Source organism: Eublepharis macularius, chromosome 7 (assembly GCF_028583425.1).
Source record: "Eublepharis macularius isolate TG4126 chromosome 7, MPM_Emac_v1.0, whole genome shotgun sequence".
In the NCBI taxonomy this organism is placed as follows: Eukaryota; Metazoa; Chordata; class Lepidosauria; order Squamata; family Eublepharidae; genus Eublepharis; species Eublepharis macularius.
The window spans coordinates 64,221,086-64,238,792 of record NC_072796.1 but is presented as its reverse complement, the minus strand read 5'-3'; the positions used below and the strand labels follow the sequence as shown (position 1 = coordinate 64,238,792).

Genomic DNA, 17,707 nt, shown 5'->3' with positions numbered 1-17,707 from the left:
TCCTAGTAGCTTCCAGGCCATTTTACGGTTCTTCTCCCGTCTTTGAAGGAGGAACGTTCGTGCAAGAGCCCGCTCACTTCCCGTGAGCATTGGGTGGTGGATGTGATGGCCCGGATGTGAAACGGAGTATTGTGTTTCCTCATTTCCTGTGAGCGGGACGGCGGAAAACTGAACTCTGGTGGGTGAGGAAGGTGACTGCGCAGGGAGGATCTGCTGGCCGATGCCGATTTAGAGTCGTTTACGCCCGCGCAGAGACGCCCCCAACTCGGAGTCCGCCCGCGCGCGGGCATCTCCCTGCAGTTTCTCCTCCGTGAGGCCTTCGGGTTTTGTAAGCGAGGGAACTCTTCTCTCGGCCGCGCGGGGGCGGGGGCGGCGGGGCGGCTGAGGCGACGGACAGGCGTTACTGTGGCGGTGCGTGGTCAGATCTCGCACTCTTCTTGCACGTAGGGAGAGGCGGGAATAGACCGAGAGACGTCTCTGGGGGTATGCGGGGTGGGGGTGGGCCTGCTCTTTTCAACAAGGGATCACTTGGAGCGAACATCGTAGAACACAAAGGAGACCTTAATCTCTTTAAGATACGTGTCTTTCACTTCTGACTCAGATTGGCTCGCATCATTTGGAGCTGCTAAAATCTCAGGCTGCAGCAACATAATATTAAAAACAAAAGAGCAAGCTATTTCCTGTCGTAGCAACTGATCTCCGCTCAGGTAAATGGGAGTAACAGAATCCTTCATAGCAGCTTGGTTCGATGCTGCCTCTACAGTGCTATAAGTAATGCCTTCTCTGGTACCCTGGATGTACAAGGAAACATGCAATAGACTTATGAATGTTGCTAAAGAAATAGTGATTACATGTCAAACGCTTATTAAGCTGCCATTGGTGTCATCTTAATCAGAGTTGCATCCTTCCAAGGCCATGGAAGCCAGTGGGTTTACGAGGCTATGGTAGCTCTGCATAGGATGGCTCTGCATGTTATAGAAATGCATGAAGCTGTCTTAGAGTGTTGCTCTGACTAGCTCACTGTTGTGTACTCTGACTAACAGTGGCTGTCTGGCAGAGATGGGTCTTTCTGCTACTTAACTGCTAACTGCTACTTAAGCCCCTCTAGCTGGAACTTCCAAGGATTAAAACTGGCATGTGCTCAGCCACTGAACTCCTCCTTCCAAGGAGGAGGATGCGTCTTTCTCCTGTGCAGTCCTGTTGCTATGAAGCTGTATGTAAAGCCAGTTATTAGTTGTTTGAAAACCCAGAGTCGGTTCTCATGTGTGTTAAGGGGGGTGATTGAAGGAAGGTGGGTTACTGAGATGGCTTTAATGTTGTTGACAGGATACATGCTGCTTTAAGTAGGTTTTGTTGCTAGGATTCTTGTAGTGTTTTGATACTTTAAATCTTTATTTTTGGAAGCACTTTAGATCTCCCTGTAGCATAAATGTTCAAGTGAATATTTTCTAGAGATTGAAAATCAAGTTATGTTGAAAATGTCTGTTTTAATATCTTGTTTTCTAACTTAATGATAATCTTTGTTTCACACATAAGGGAACACAGATATAAAATGTAGCTTATAACGTGAATATGATATTTAGCATAACTGAAGTTTTAGCCTTTGGGTCATATTTTAATAATTTTTCAATGAAATGTTTTCTGTTTTCAGGCATTTAAAAGAGGACAATATAATCTGTGGCTTACATGTCTGAGGTACCAGAATTTGGGAAGAAAAGAAAAAGAGTTGAAGAAGCAGATAGTGCAACTGATAAAGATGAGAAGGCAAATTCTTCTGTCAGTGATACTAAAATAATTGTAGTTTAAAGACTCTGTAGTGCAGAAAAAAAGGGAGAAGAGAATGCTCCTGATGAAGTAGAGTTGAAAAAGAATATTGGAACAGAAATCTGAAGAGATCCCTGCAAAGAAATCTGTGTTTCATATAGCATTTGGGGATCTTGTTACTTCAAACAACTTAGCAACATGCATTAGTTCATGTGTATTTGTAGAAATGTACAGTAATGCATAAAAATAATAACACCAAAAGATTGCTTGCATTCTCAGGATTAAATTATTAAAGGTGCTGAAATAGCTTACTGAAATGTATCTTACAGCATGAGTTATCACCATTTCATACAACAGGGGCATATATAGCATAGCATCCAAGAATCTGGACATACCTCTGTGAGTTTGTTCCTGTGCTATATGTATGACTATTAAATGGCTATAAATAAGGTGATGACATCCCAGTCATTAAGTTTATTTATGTTAGTTATAGTCCACCTTTCTCACAGAGATTCAAGTTTTTAGAGTGCCTCCCTGCGAATTAGGGCAATAGCAAGGGTAGACTACAGTTTGATTTTATGGGAACATTGCTAAAAGCCCCTTTCAGAGGAAAGTAGAAGTACCTTTATTTGTGTTTTCATGCATAGAAGTGAGTTCAGGTAGTATCTTCCATTCTTTTATTGTCTTGAAGTGAATTGTAATAAATGAATCCATTGATTAGAAATGGCTTTGGAAACTAAGGTGACTTCAGATTTCAGAAAGGCAGGGCAGGTTTTGCAGCTGCAGTCACTTATTCTGAAAGGATGGTGGAAATAAGAGTGTGCTAAGCTTTGTTTTAACAAATGGGTTATATGTGAAGTATGCTATGCATTTTTTGTGCACAGCATACCAAGGCTTCTTAGTAAGTGAGTAGTAGCCTGTGACTCAAGTGATCATCTTAGGTTCTTAGGTAGTGTAAGAGATTTGAACATGGCTTTCTTAATTCAAACAAGATGCCTTTTCCACAGATTAATGTGCTTGACACAACCAATGTTGCTGTGTCAGAGGATGGAAAAATCTCAGCTGAAGAAGCAAATAGAGCACCTTCTCAAGATTCAAAGAAAGAGCCATTTGTTACAGCAGAAGATGATAGATCAAAATTAGGTAAAGAATATTGTGACACAACTGAAAAGGGAGAAGTTGGTGCTTCTGAGAACCCAAGATTAGAAAATAGAAAAAGGACACGAGATTCTGAACCTGATTCTGAACATGTCCCTGCAAAAAAAACAGTGAGTGCTTCAAGAGTAATTTGATCTTATTTATTTCAAGGTAGTAATATGGCAGTATGCACAACAGAAAAGTAGCTTTGAATGTAATAGGAATATTACATATTCTTATATGTAATTCACGTAAGAATATTTTCATATGAACTGAGATAGTAAATGGAGCATTCAGTATTATGGTTCTGGAGCATTCCTAAATGCTTTTCTTCATAAACTGATTACAAATAACTATCCCATAGGTTACATATTAAGTGCTTAGTGTTATTATAGAGGTAAAACCTGATGGTTTCCCAAGGAGTGGAGATGTCTCTGTCAGGTTCTGCACACATTCTCAGGATTGTACATTTTAGAAGTCTATTTTTAAGTTAAACAGGAGTGTAGGGAATGCAACGAGTAAGGATTTATGACTAGAAATTACAGATGATGGGTGGATGTAGAAATGGGAATCATCTACCCATCTTTTTGATCTGGTGATGTTGCATGCCTTAAATATCAGTTGCTTTTATTTAACACTTCATATTTTGCACTTAACCTATTTCATGTCCTTGCACAGCATACAGAAGCTGTAGCAGCACATTACAATAAGCTTGAAGAAGTTGGGTTGGAACAACGGAGTATGAGTCGCATTTTCTATCTTCGAAATTTTAACAACTGGATAAAGAGTGTTCTCATTGGTAGGACTGTATTTTTAAAATATTGTTACAGTGGAAGAAAGGAAACTACAATGGTGATAATATTGAGTAGGATGGAATATGTTTGAAACTTGACTTCTGTATCTCAGATATTCACACAGCTAAATTCTGAAATCATATAACAATTGCAGATGATTGTGTAGAATGATAAGAATAACAAACGTGAATCACTATAGAGGCATGTAGTATGAATGGCAATGCAGTTGCGAAATGTGAACTAAATTTAGTGGACCTTGTATTCAAGAGATAGCAATGCTATCTACTATTTCAAATAACTCCTCTTTGGGTATTACTAGAATGAATCTTTAAAACTGAAGATTTAGTGACTGGAATAGTTTACCCAAGATTCATAATCTGTGCTAGGGAAAATGTTTGCATTGTGAACTGTACTTTCTTAGAGATTAGTCTTATGAAACACAAACAAGAAGGTGCTTTTTGGCTCCTACTTTTCCTGGCAGCCTCCTCTCTGGAAAAACTGATGTTAGATTGATTGTGGAAACTGGGTGAAATTGTCCCCACTTTGGTCTGGTACCAAAGAAAGCACTGTTGACAGATGATGAGGGCAATTTCACTTGGTTTCACCTTATTACAGCACCTTAGAAGTTATAGTTTATGGTCACACAAGTACTGCAGTCTCCAACATTTGTTTTACATAGCTCTCAAGGGACTCGCGCAGGGTGGGGGGTGGGTGGAAGAAGGCAGAAAAATCAGTGTCCACAAATGCTTTGTGCTCATGACTTTGTAAGATCTAACATCTCTCTCTTTGTTTCCCAAATATACATATAAGCAAGTTAATTTTTTCTTATCTTTATTTTATGAAATACATACATTTAATATCTTCTAAAGTAATATGTGCAGAAAAATCCATTCCTACTGATTCTCTGCATCCTTGTTTTCTCCCTCCTTTTGGAATGCTGATATTCTGTTTTCACATTATATAAATCTTTCACAACACATCTTACAATATTCTTGAATTAACGTATCAGTACAATTCTAAAACTTCTAGAACTGGAGAGAAGAAAAAGGCTTTTTACATGAACTTTCTCATTTCTTTTCCAGGTGAATTCCTTGACAAGGTACGACAGAGAAAGCAAAACATTACTGTTCTAGACCTGGGATGTGGTAAGGGTGGAGATCTACTGAAATGGAGAAAAGGAAGAATAAGTAAGCTTGTGTGTACAGGTAAGTAGATGAATTTCCTGTTAGGGAGGATAAACAATTTCTGGAATACTGATGCATAATGATACGGGTTATGCGATACTCCATTCTAGTTGTGTAGACAGTAGAGTATTGCTTTTTATTTTTTCATTTGCATACTTTTCATTAAATTATTAACAGCAAAACAAGGAAAAGTCCCAAATGTTTTTACTGTAGGTTTACTTTATATCTAACTTGCTATCCTGATATTTTAAAAATACAGCAAAATTTAAAAATTTGCATTAGTGCAAAGCAGTCATAACAGTAGGTCTCTCAAGCAGGGAAAGGGAGCACAGAACACATGTATATCTGTATTTATTTTTATCCAGCTTTTCTGTCCAGTGGGGTCCCAGAGTTACGTACAGTATCCTTTTTATCAGTTAGTCAACCCTTCCCTGTCTGAAATACAGAAACCAATCTCAGATTCTTCTAGGGGCAAGCAGAATGTCCCTCTCATACTTGGTATGCATTTCTTTGATCTGGCTGCAAACTTTGTAATTCATATCTGGTAACACAAAAAATCTTAAATCAACTTGCAGTTTTATTCTCTGGCACAAAGGTTGAAAGTATCCAGATGCATGTTTAAATAGATCTCTCCAAATATGTTTAGACAGGATATGCCTTGGGTGGGCACAGTTTACAGCAAAGTTCCAGTTTCTTTGCCCTGTTACTCCAGTTCTGAATCACTCCAGTTTTGTCTCCATTCTTCACTTGCTAAATCTCAAGAAGGTATATCCATATTTTGCACCTGTGAATTATAATTTGAGTCATTTTTGACTACTTAATCTAAGTTTAAGATTGTAACTTGGTGAGAAGCTTGTTCATGATTCACATAGGTTTCAGCATATGATCTTGTTTCTTTGGTTCAGCGTATCCAAAAGAATTGGTCTATGCAGTATTTTGAAGATTAGATTATGACATGAATAAGCTTCTGGTGCTACTACCGACCTATCAGAACACTGGAGCATGCTGCAAACCAGCCCTTTGGCAGTTTACAAAGCTCCTGTACAGTCCAGATATATTAAGATATGTCATTGGAAAGCCTTTTTATATGCCATCAGTAGCAAATATAATCTGTGTTTTCATTGAAAAGGTCTGAAATAGTTGTTAAATAGCTGTCACTCATTGACTTGGCATTCCATTTCTAGCATCTAAGGCAGTCATCCCCCTCAATGATATAAAAGCAGGTAATATCCATAAAAAGATGCATGAAATACCTGATTGAAGTGTCTCACTTTGGATTTGAGGCAGCTACTAGCATAGAGCGGGGATGATTAACTTTTTCAGCACAGCGGGACAGACATTTCTAGCTAAGAAGTTCAGGTAATACTACAGCTCATAATATATCTCTTCATTGCTGCTGCTCATCCTAAGCTCCATTTGGCTAGGCTTTTGCCTTGCCTTCTAGATCTGGAATAGAGTCATGCTTTAGAGCCTTCTGCCTTATCAAAAGATCCTCACGCCCTGGTTTTGGACTACGGGAACTTTGAGGATAGCTTGTCTAAGGAACAGGTTGCAACTCAGAAATATGTTTTCTTTCTCTTGAGCCATATGCAAAGCACTTGTCTCAGAGTAATGTGGTGCTTCTCAGCATTCCTGGGGCATAAAGGCACTTTTGTGATCAGACAGGGCCCCCAGAGCTGTGTGTATATCTTCAGTGCTGAAAAGAGTATCTAGTAGCTTGTCACAACTCTCAGGCTGTGCCTCACATGCAGGGGCTGGTCCAGGGGCAGTGCCTGGGTCACAGACACTGTGAGTGCACTTCTGACCTTGTGGATCTTGGGGTTGGTTATCCTTGGCCTACAAAATTGATGCACAGATCTAATGCAGAAAAGGAGAATGGGTGAGAACAAAAATAGCATGCTGAGCTTTAGATTGATTGGTATATAATTGTCAGAAGTGCGAATGTATTTGACAAAGAGATTATATGTTTTCATCGGGTAAGAATTGTTAGTTATGAATGTGTTTCATTTAGGATGCACTGGTCAGAATAAAACTTGGTTTGCTTGAAGAGGTTTAAATGTTTATGAATTTCATTTTTAGTGGTGAAAATTTGCATTAGATGTTGAATTACAAAAGGGATAGTGTATTAAAACTGAATGTGGCTCAGCATCTGACTATAGAACTTGACTGACACATTGAAGAGAGAGCTCAGTGTGAATGGTTGTTTCAAACAGTTAAATATTTTTAGCTTCAAATTGTATGCAGTCTTTGACACGTTTGACTTCTGATAACTTTTCAAAGATAGGTTTTAAGTAGGCAGTTTATTTTTTGAAATAGATATTGCTGAAATTTCCGTGCAACAGTGCAAACAGCGATACATGGATATGAGAAATCGTGGTCGTTCAAATGACAGAATTTTCAGTGCAGAATTCATAACTGCTGACAGCACCAAGGTACTATCATCTGTTTCTTCTTAGTCTCTTATAATTTCATAATATTACATAATTGGGAAAAAACCCAAGTGTAAAATTTTATTCTGTGGATTAACTGTGCAGAGCATTTGTTTGCTGCCAGTGAGTGGTGTTTGTGAGAGGGAACACTATATTGAAAGGTCTGAATGAATGCCCTACCACCTGTGATTGAGATGTTCCTCCCTGTCCATTTTTTGCTTTTGACAGAAGTCTAAAACTTTCTATTCTTACAGGAGCTTCTGTCTAAGAAGTACAGTGATCGGAACATGTGCTTTGATATCTGCAGCTGTCAGTTTGTGTATCATTATTCATTTGAGACATATGAACAAGCTGACATGATGCTTAAAAATGCATGTGAGAGACTTTGCCATGGAGGATATTTCATTGGCACAACTCCCGATAGCTATGAACTTGTGTAAGTGTCTGTTAATGGAGGATTATGTGAGAACTATAGATAGAAATTTTGGATTTCCCTTTGTGTATTCTGCCAGTCTTCACGACTGCTGCTTCCAAATTAAGGCTTATTAAATGCTTCTAGGAAGAATTATTTCTGCTGTACAAGTAGACAAAAGTATACCCACTAAAAGTTGAAAGCTGCCTGCAGCTTCTAGCTTGAAACTCTTAATTGTTGCCATGGGAAGATAACACACAGGCAGTCAGCAGCTTTCTCTGTAATACCCCCCAGAATGTTTGCCTTGAGAAATCTGCATCTACTAATGTAAGAAACATAGTGCAATTTTGTCATTGCAAGTCTTAGCATCAAATGGGAGCATGATCTTTGTGTTAGAACTTGTGTCTGTCCTACCACTAGTGCAAAGACCATTGGCTCTTCTGTTCTGGGCACTCCCACTTTCAGTGCACACCACAATGTGGCAAGTATGTAGCTCAAAGATGAATTGTCTGGGAAAAGGAAGCAAGGCCTCCTTCAACAGCATTTTGGTCTGTCAATTTCAGCAAACGGATTAGGAGCTTAAATAGCTTTGATTTTGTGTTTGGTTTAATATATTTTTATGTCCTCCCATAGAAAACGTCTTGAAGCTTCTCAAACTGATTCATTTGGGAATGAAGTATATACAGTAAAGTTTCAGAAGAAAGGAGAATATCCCTTGTTTGGCTGCAAGTATGATTTTAATCTGGAAGGAGTGGTTAATGTCCCAGAGTTCCTTGTCTATTTTCCGTTGCTAGTAGAGTAAGTTCTCATTTTTCTCTAATTTCTTTGAACTGCCTTATTTTTTTAGATCCATGAGGCATTATGGAGTTTGGTCAGTCTTACCAAACTCTTTATTTGGAGAGGATCTGACCCTCCCTTCAGGCTTCCTTCCCAGCATCTTTGCTTATAATATTCTGTCTTATCTCTTTATATGCACTCAGTCGGAAACATGCATACAGCTTGTGTATTTACAAGCACATTCACAGATCTGCAGTTAACTGCACTAACATAATTTTGAGAAGGACTTTTATGTACGTGTGAGATGCAAATAAAACTAGTTGAAACTTTCCTTTGGTCCAAGGAAATCAGAACAGCTCCTCCTCAAGTGAATTAACTCCGATTAGGTACCAGTTAAACAATTAAAACATAAATCAACATGCATACTATTAATTAAACTACTAAGCAGGCAGAGGTCAGAGTATTTTATTTATTTATTTATGTTATTTATAATCCGCCTTTCTCACTGAGACTCAAGGCGGATTACACAGTACGAGCTTAGTACAATCAGTAGAATGAAACCAAAATAAAAACAAAATCACCCTCTGTAATGATTTTAAGTAAATGTGTGTATGTGTCTTTAAATGCCTGGTGTGGTATAGATGAAGAGTGGGGGTGAAAGAGAAGGATGAGTGAGTGATATGATTGGTTGATAACTCAGAGTGTGGGTGGAGTGAATGTAGTTTTAGACAGTGGAGACAAAAGACTTAGTCAGGGCAAGAGAGGCGAGCTGTGTGCAGCCTTAGCATGTTTAAGCATTTCTGAGAAGAATATTGAGTCTGGTATTAGCAGGCAAGCTGTGTGCAGCCTGAGTATTTTTAAGCGGTTCTGAGAGAGATATTTAGTCAGGAGAAAGCAGGCAAGCTGTGTGCAGCCTGAGCTTGTGTATGTTGTCTGAGAGAAATATAACCTGTGTGGTAGCCTGAACTGGTGTTTGTGAAAGAACATTCAGTCAGGAAAAACAGACAAACTGTGTGTGCGCCTGAGAAAAGGTCTTACTTGTAATTGAGAGAGAAATTAATATCAAAAGCAGGCAAACTGTGTGTGAAGCCTGAGAGAAGATCTGTGTGACTGGGTTTAAGTAAAGTAACTTTAAGAATTGAGAACTACTCTTTTGAAACCATCAAGTTTTAGAAATAGGAAATAGATACGCTTCTTATAAAAATAAAAGTTTACTTTTTTTTTTAAATCCCAGAGTATCTGTCATTCCTATATCCGATTCTTTTCCTCAGAACCACATAGTACCACAAAAAAACCTGACCCTTGGGCACATTACTAAAAGGAGAAATTTAAGTTATTCTGGAATTTAATTCCTAGTGGCAGCAATCTACCAAGAGGGGCAAGAATAAAAAGTTTAAAGACCAAATCTACCCAAGAGAAAGAAAGGGGTTATAACACTCTCTAACGTCCTAACAAGCCTCTGAATTTTTAACAAATTTCTAAGGGGGGCGATTAGAACTAAGTCTACATAGCTATGTTGAAATTATAAGAGCTACAAAATAAAGATAAGAAAATTCAGCAGAGACTAGGGAGAGAGAGAAAAGCAAAAAAACCCCCAACCCACCTCAAAGTTCAAACTGGCAGCCTTAAAGCAGAGTGCAGCCTATGAGTGTCCTCTGCTATCAAACTACCTTTCCTTTGGTCCATATGGTGTCTCTGTGATACGGAACTGTTTTTTGTAAACTGGGTGATGCTATGAAAGTAATATTTTATTGCTTTGGGCTAAGTAAACAGTGATTTTAATAAAACTTTTTCTTGTTAGGATGGCAAGGAAATATGGTATGAAACTAGTCTACAGAAAGACTTTTCGGGAATTCTATGAAGAGAAGATTAAGAATGAAGAGCATAAAATGCTTTTGAAACAAATGCAGGCATTGGAGGTTTGTATTAAAAAGAATATCTATTGATCTGCTCTAATTGGCTTTTTAAATAATAATGAAAACTGGAGTTCCATGAGGAATCATAGAGGCGGTAGTGGGGGATACAATTTGGAAATCTTATTCCCCCAACTGCTCCCTCTAAATTCTCTACATTTTCAGGGGCTTTCTTCTCGCCCTTTTTTCCCTTTTATCAACACTTAGTGCTCTCAATATCCTGGAATCCTAATGCATACTCAGGCCTTATGAAGTGGTGTGTGTGTTTTGCTATTGAGAAGGTATGTCATGCCTTTCTGTGGAAGCCCTTACAAGTATTTGTTCATCATGTTCTACTTTTCTTCCCAGGGGAACCAAAGTAGCTTACAATAAAGAGAGGAAAAAACTAAACCAAACAAAAAAATAATGGATGGTCAGGCAGGTCTTTTCTCTTTGCTGTCTGATCTTCTGCCCCAGCTAAGATCCAAAGGACAAGAATCCTTTGGTTCATGCCTCTGGGCATGCCTAGGCCTTAAATACCTTTGTGTAGAGATGGGAACAAACTTGGCAAGATTTTATTCAGCTGCTGCTAACTTGCAGGCTCTTCCTCAGTTCCTCCCCTGCCTTGCCAGAAGATGGCCTAGTTTTTCTGCTTTTGTTATCAAACCGGGGATATCCATTGTACTATCAGATACAATTACAGCCTGGGAACCTATGAGGATTGTCGTGGGAAGCAAAAACAATTTGAAAATCCCAGAGCTGCTCTGCTGCTTCCCCCAGGATTCTTGAAGCTTAGAGGGATTTGACCCAGGCTGATTTACCCCATACTCCCCTTCCTCCTTTTTAGCTGATTTTCATCTGGTGCTGTAGCATCAATTACTTACAACTATTATAATAAACAAGGGATGCACACTGTTCATTCCTGTAATTTTCTTGCCGGTCTAGGACCGTAATAATAAATTTGATTTGAACAATAGATGCTTCTAAAGAATCTTGTTTTCCTATAGAATGTTGTTTGGCTGCAGAATGTAGGTATTATGAGCCTGTCAGTGATCCTGTGCATGCTTATTTGAAAGTAGGTTCTGCTAAATCTATAGAACTAATTCAAGTAAAACTGTTTTGGATGTGTTTTTGCATCTGTGTCTGAGAAATAAAAGTAATAATGTCAGTGAGACAATATCTTTCATTAAAATAACCAGTAAATTGTATTTGTGGGCCTGGTTTTTACCTTACAAGGTACAACAGCATCATGGTTACAGTGAAGAAATACTGATTCTTAATCACTGCTTGCCAGATACTTCCATGATGAAGGAAAGAGAGCTGGCATGTGTATAGACAACTGGAACATTTGTATGTGCATTTTCTTAGGAATGGGCACCCACTTCTCTTATATTTTGTTTGTCAGTCTTTGGCTCCTATGTTTCTATTTGCAATAATCTGTCTAATCTGTTTTTCAGCAATATCCTGCTGATGAACATTCCAAGCTGGTATCAAATACAAAAGATGACTACGAGTATGCTGAAGGGTGCAAAAATGATGAAAAAATGAAGCTACCTCTTGTAAGTATTTGCTAAATGACCTGTCTTGGCTCAGAACTTAAAGCCAGATTCAAGGTACAGTTCCATAGTGAAGCAAGCAGTTACCACAACATCCTGTCTCTCTGACAAGTGAGCAAAATAAGTTGCTATGAACATGCAAATTCAGCACATTAGTCTGTCCCATATCTACACTGTTGGAAAAATTAGGTGTTTCGTTTTGTTTTATGCTTTCATTGTACTATTAGGATATTTATTTATAGAGATATTTATATACTTTTTTTCTTTTCAGATCATATAAATCTTTTGTCTTTTACAATATAGATATTTTTACCCCGCTTTCCCCTCTAACATCAATCTACCTCGATCCATTTTACCCTCAACAACCCTATGAAGCAGGTTAGGCAACTTGGCAGGGTAGAAATTTAAAACTGGGTCTCTTAGTTCCTAGTCCAACACTGTACCACACTGGCTGTTCATAATGATCTAAGAGTTTGCTGGCCCTGTTCTGAGCCACATCCATGTATCTGTGGAGCAAAGACCAGTGGCAAAGATGGCTGCTATGAGTATGTTTAGTATCAAATGACAGATGCCTCTTTTAGCTTAATTGCTGCAAAACTGTGAAACTGCAGTAAAAAATATGCAGGAATACAGGTGTTTTGGGGTTGGGGGGGTTAGCATTAGATCAGCTGTGACAAGGCTAGGATGGGGAGTTCACTTATACAGGAAGTGGTTTTTCAAGCTGCTATGTTGAAAGTTCTGAGCCTTGAAAGGAAGGGAGAAGAGAAAGTATATGTATATTTTGGTAAAGTATAGCTGACATATCAAAAAAGATGGGCAGCTATCTTTAATCTCTTCCTCAGGAGCATGCTTAAGACTCCAGCCTTGTAAGTAAGTTCATAAAAGTGACTAACCTACAGCTTTTTATTGTCCTTCCTGTCTACAACCAACTAAAAATTTGTAGAAAATTAACATGCTTGAAAATAAAACAAGAACAAACTCCCACGCTTTACATACTTTTCTGCTTACTTAGAGGTAGTTTCTAACTCCTCACGAACATATACAAGTGGCTATTTTCACGTGTCCTATGTCATTAATTAGCTAAATTTGCTTTAAGACATACAGAAAGCTGTAGGTGATGATTGCACTTTGGTGGGAATACTTCCGTGTTAAGAATTGGGAAACTAAATGTAGCAATGTTTATTTTTAGAGGCAAACACACACAAACATTTGAGATTCAAGTTCACACTTGATAATTATCTACAGACAGAGAAGAAATAACGTAGGGTTTGGGTGGTTGGTCATTTTCAGTATACCCCTTTCTATCCTTTAAATGCTGTTCCTGTAAAGTTTTGCTTTACAAAGCTATGATTGCTTTGCTACATGGAGATCTGGCATCCCTGATATATTTGCAAAATTTACAGTCGGTCACTGGTAAAAATGAGATTTCCTGACTTGTTTTTAAATCTTTATTCTTCAAAGAGAATGTTAAAGCAGAGATTAGAGTAGTTCATATCTCTGGAATTTAGAGTTGCTTCAGGGAAAAAAACTGTTGATAACTACAGCAGTAAAATTCAAATGGTAACAGTAAGTTCATTAGATATATTTTTCTGTGAATCGCTTAAATGTTGTTATGTAGAGTTCTCACTGTTATAATTGTATACTTGATATCTCTTCTTTTTACAGGGAACACTGAGTAAATCTGAATGGGAAGCAACAAGTACGTAGTCTTACCTGTTTCAATATTTCCAGAATGGTTTAATAAATTACTGTTGTTCTCAGTAAATATATTTGTAGGTAAGCCCAGCGGGTGTGCTGCACCCCCAACTTTCTCCTTCATTAGTTGTGCCAAAATGCTTATTAAAGAATAGGAGTTTTGCTTGACAGCAAAACTTTCAGAAAAATGTCTGGCAACACATGCCTCTATGAAACTATTTTCATAAACAGGCACTTCATAAATTGACTGAATGCTAGTTACCAGTAAGATACTAGTTTCTAGCTACCAGCAAGTTTAAAGTTGTTAGCAAATTATTTGTGTGTACCTGAATAAGAGCGGACCAAGGCCTGATGTTAATGCAGAAAGGTAACAAAAGTTAAAGGACTCTGTTTCATTGAGGTGCATACAGCCTGCACTAAGCTAAAAGGGTGCCACTTTAGCATGCTAGGAATATAGATCATTGCTATATATGTGCAGCAAGTATGTTTTGGTGGCAGGCGTGTAGCCACAAATTGTTCATTCAGTAAATCCTAACAACTTAGCTGCTGGAAATTATTTCAGCTTGCTGAATAGATTTCATCAAAAAGATTTTAAGGCCCATAATTGTCTGTAAAAAAAAAAAAAGGCGTTTGGAGTACTTCATGAACCCATAGGTGAGCCTTGCTTGATATAAAATCACACATGGTTCTTCATTTTTATTTCATATGGGCACACCAACACAAACAATATCTAGCCTAATGAAACTTTGTGTGGGAAAGGGAATTTTCTAGCGTCCTGTGTCTGAGCCTTGACAGCTGTCACTGATTCTTTGTAGTGGTGAACTTCACCCACCAGAGATAGCCACTCTGCTTTTTTCACTTATTATTGCGGGATGAGAGAATACTCAGATCACTTCCAACATATAAATAAAATGGAGGTTGAAGTGAATTCTTGGGCTATCCTAGAATTCCTGCAAAAGAGGCACTAAGCCTTTAAATTGTCGTAAAGATTTTAGATTAGTTTAACCATTTGTTTTGCTGATGTGTTATGTGTCATATTTGAAAGCTGTCAAGATGACTTTTCTAGTAGAATATATATTCTAAATTCCTTTGAGATTATAAAAATACTTGAACTGAGCTTAAAACTCATCACCATTTGTTTTCCCAATTTGTGAAAATCATGGTTTAGTTGCAAGGAGTTGGTTCTTTGAAATTTTTGACTAAGCCAACTTGAAATTGGTGCAAGTATCTTGGTGATAACATAATGTGACTGCAAATTGCACAGTCCCACAACATAAGCATGTTCCCTGAACTGCTGTCTAGGTCTATATAATTTTCAATGCATGTATGTGGTGGAGGCCCTGGCCTGGGTGGCCTAGGTGAGCCTGATCTCGTAAGATCTCAGAAGCTAAGCAGGGTCAGCCTTGGTTAGTAATTGAATGGGAGACCTCCAACGAAGACCAGGGTTGCAGAGGCAGGCAATGGCAAACCGCTTCTGTTGGTCTGTTGCCATGATAACCCCCACCAGAGGTTGCCATAAGTGAACTCTGACTTGAGGGCACTCTCCATCACCATCTAGTGGAGAGTGCTGTCAAGTGGTTGCTGACTTACGGTGACCCCTGTGAGGTTTTCAGGGCAAGAGACTGACAGGGGTGGTTTTTTGCCATTGTCTGCCTCTGCATAGGAACCCTGGTCTTTGGAGGTCACCCATCCAATCACTAACCAAGGCCACCCTTGCTTAGCATCTGCAATTGGATTTTCCTGGGCTATCCAATTGTATAATTTTCAGTGCATGTATACTCTGAATTCTTACTAAGGACGTATTCCCTAGTAAGTGGTGCTTAGAATTGCAGCCTTTATTCTCAGTGGGCCACTTATGTAACCACAACATACCTGAGCATGCAACATTATACTTTAACAGAGAATCATACTGGCTGCATAATACTGCTAGATAATGTGTATGCATACTGTAACCAAATTTCTCATACTCAAGTTTCAGGCTTTTGACCCATTGTTTCAACAGTTAACTATTATGAATAGCCAGTATTGCTCTAGCTGCCAGTCAGAAGAAAATATTCTCTTAGATTTAGTCATTTTACAGCAGAAGTGACGACAACTTTATTTTATTAAAATATGTGAAAGAGGAGAAGGCTACTCATCTCTCTCTTTTCCCCCCAGGTATATACTTGATCTTTGCATTTGAAAAGCAGCTGTAAAAAAAGACAATGAAGAGAAACATTTGAAGCAATCTAGCATCCAAAGTGACAGCTATTTTATATTTTTATGTTTAAGAGTGTGCAGGACACAACCAAACTGGACAAGCTTGTGTATGAGTTATGGTTGCCTGTCTGTGACAGAAGGAATATTTTACGTGCATTTGTATAAACATGAGATAGTTGGAATTCTGTGGGCGTGGGTTCCTTTTTATTTTTTACAAAACGCATGTTTTTTAATGCTTAAAGGAAAAATGCTCAAGATGCTTAAAAGAAAAGAAAACACTTGCCACATAGTTTACCTGCTGCATGACAGCTTTCTGGATGTTGTATGTAGCTGTCATTTGTGTGATGATGCATCTGTTGCAAAGCTGCCTCAAAAGCTAAGGCAGATGAGGATTTGGGTAAAGTTCATCTAGCTGTGTGGTTAGAGGCTAGATGTGACCAGCTCTCTGTATAGATATAGCTCCTCAAAGTAGGATACCAAGTTCAAATGTTAGCTTGAAATTGCCCATTGTCACTGGTTAGCTATACAAAGTTGTAAAGAAACAAATTAGCAAATGTAGAAATCAGTGACAGCTGAATTCAGTACCCACAAATGCAACAGAAAATCCCTGCATCTGATTGAGAGCTTATGGACACTTTTGTGTACAGAGCACTCCTGTGTGGGTCTGTTTGTAGGCCCTTTTTAATAAGCCAGTAACTATATAACTATGAAGCTCTTGCATGCTATGAACTCTCTGTGCATCAGGTTGACTGACATCATCCCTACCTTGGACTCTATCTGAGTTACACATTGCAGTATTTTCAGAGTGTTAAATCATTGTAATAGTTGTTTGGGGTGGGATGGGATGGGGAAGATCTTGGAGGAAACCTAGTTTGCTGTTTGTATTCTTTTGTGTGTAATTGCCTTTCATATTGTATGAGATCAGGATTAAATAACCTTTCTGTTCTGTACAAGTGATGTGTCTGAGATGCTAAAAGATGCCATAATTTCATCTTAAGTAATCAGATTCCTAATATACAACTACTTACACAATGGTTGTTGTGGGTTTTCCGGGCTGTATTGCCGTGGTCTTGGCATTGTAGTTCCTGACGTTTCGCCAGCAGCTGTGGCTGGCATCTGAGTGACACTGAGTGACACTGAGAGATCTCTGTCTTTTGGTGCTACACCTCTGAAGATGCCAGCCACAGCTGCTGGTGAAACGCCAGGAACTACAATGCCAAGACCCCGGTAATACAGCCCGGAAAACCCACAACAACCATCGTTCTCCGGCCGTGAAAGCCTTTGACAATACTTACACAATGTCTTTCGGATAATAGGTCACATTGAATAAGAAAACAACTTGAATATTAAGGGAATTGTTCCTAATAACAATGGCAAACAGTCTGAGCCATGGAAAAGGGAACTGGAAGAAGACATTAAACAAATTATTTTTTCAGGTGCTATTGAGTGTTGCTCTGTATTGTTTTGGTTGCAGACTTATTCTCTCCCCTTCACCTTATTGGTCTGCAAGCTACTTCAGTGGGTATCTTTTGATAGTGAGTCTTTTAAGATAGCGTTCAAATATGTGAAAGGTAGTGGACTGTGCTTGTGAACATCAGACATTATTTTTGTACCTAGGGAGAAACATACACCATGTATGATGAATACATGTGGCTTTCTTTTGCATATATACACAATGGAAACTCCTGGTGATCTATAATGTTTAAAAAGTTGTTTGTATTCACGTGAGAAAAGGAAATGGGATACATTTCAGTTGCTGTTGTGAAAGGGGTGAGTGAATCCTTTTTCAGCTTGCCGACTCACAATGCAATCCTGAGAAGAGTGCAAGACCATTGATTTCATTGGGCTTAGACTGGAGTAATTTTTCT

At 38.5% G+C, this 17,707-nt stretch overlaps 1 protein-coding gene across 6 annotated transcripts; it reads left to right on the top strand.

Annotated features, from left to right (window-relative positions):
* The first annotated feature begins 118 nt into the window (after positions 1 to 118).
* On the top strand, positions 119 to 16,792 carry RNMT (RNA guanine-7 methyltransferase). Of its 6 annotated transcripts, none has more exons than XM_054985074.1 (13): positions 119 to 310; positions 602 to 707; positions 1,652 to 1,776; positions 2,772 to 3,032; positions 3,580 to 3,700; positions 4,778 to 4,900; positions 7,196 to 7,311; positions 7,563 to 7,744; positions 8,354 to 8,518; positions 10,299 to 10,416; positions 11,847 to 11,948; positions 13,611 to 13,644; positions 15,798 to 16,792. In XM_054985074.1, the coding sequence occupies exons 3-13, from the start codon at positions 1,687 to 1,689 to the stop codon at positions 15,833 to 15,835; spliced, it is 1,350 nt and encodes a 449-aa protein (XP_054841049.1). In that variant the 5' UTR covers positions 119 to 310; positions 602 to 707; positions 1,652 to 1,686; the 3' UTR covers positions 15,836 to 16,792. The 6 variants fall into 6 exon arrangements, with proteins under 6 accessions (XP_054841049.1, XP_054841053.1, XP_054841052.1 ...); XM_054985078.1 differs by having other exon boundaries at positions 119 to 328; positions 1,652 to 1,695; XM_054985077.1 differs by having other exon boundaries at positions 119 to 328; positions 1,652 to 1,764.
* Positions 16,793 to 17,707: the final 915 nt, after the last annotated feature.

What these genes read in the sequence shown, in the direction of transcription:
- RNMT (XM_054985074.1), top strand. Translation starts at nt 1,687, where the DNA reads ATGTCTGAGGTACCAGAATTTGGGAAGAAAAGAAAAAGAGTTGAAGAA. An exon ending in CCCGATAGCTATGAACTTGT is followed by an intron (nt 7,745 to 8,353) that starts GTAAGTGTCTGT and finishes GTCCTCCCATAG; the next exon opens with AAAACGTCTTGAAGCTTCTC. An exon ending in ATCTGAATGGGAAGCAACAA is followed by an intron (nt 13,645 to 15,797) that starts GTACGTAGTCTT and finishes TTTTCCCCCCAG; the next exon opens with GTATATACTTGATCTTTGCA.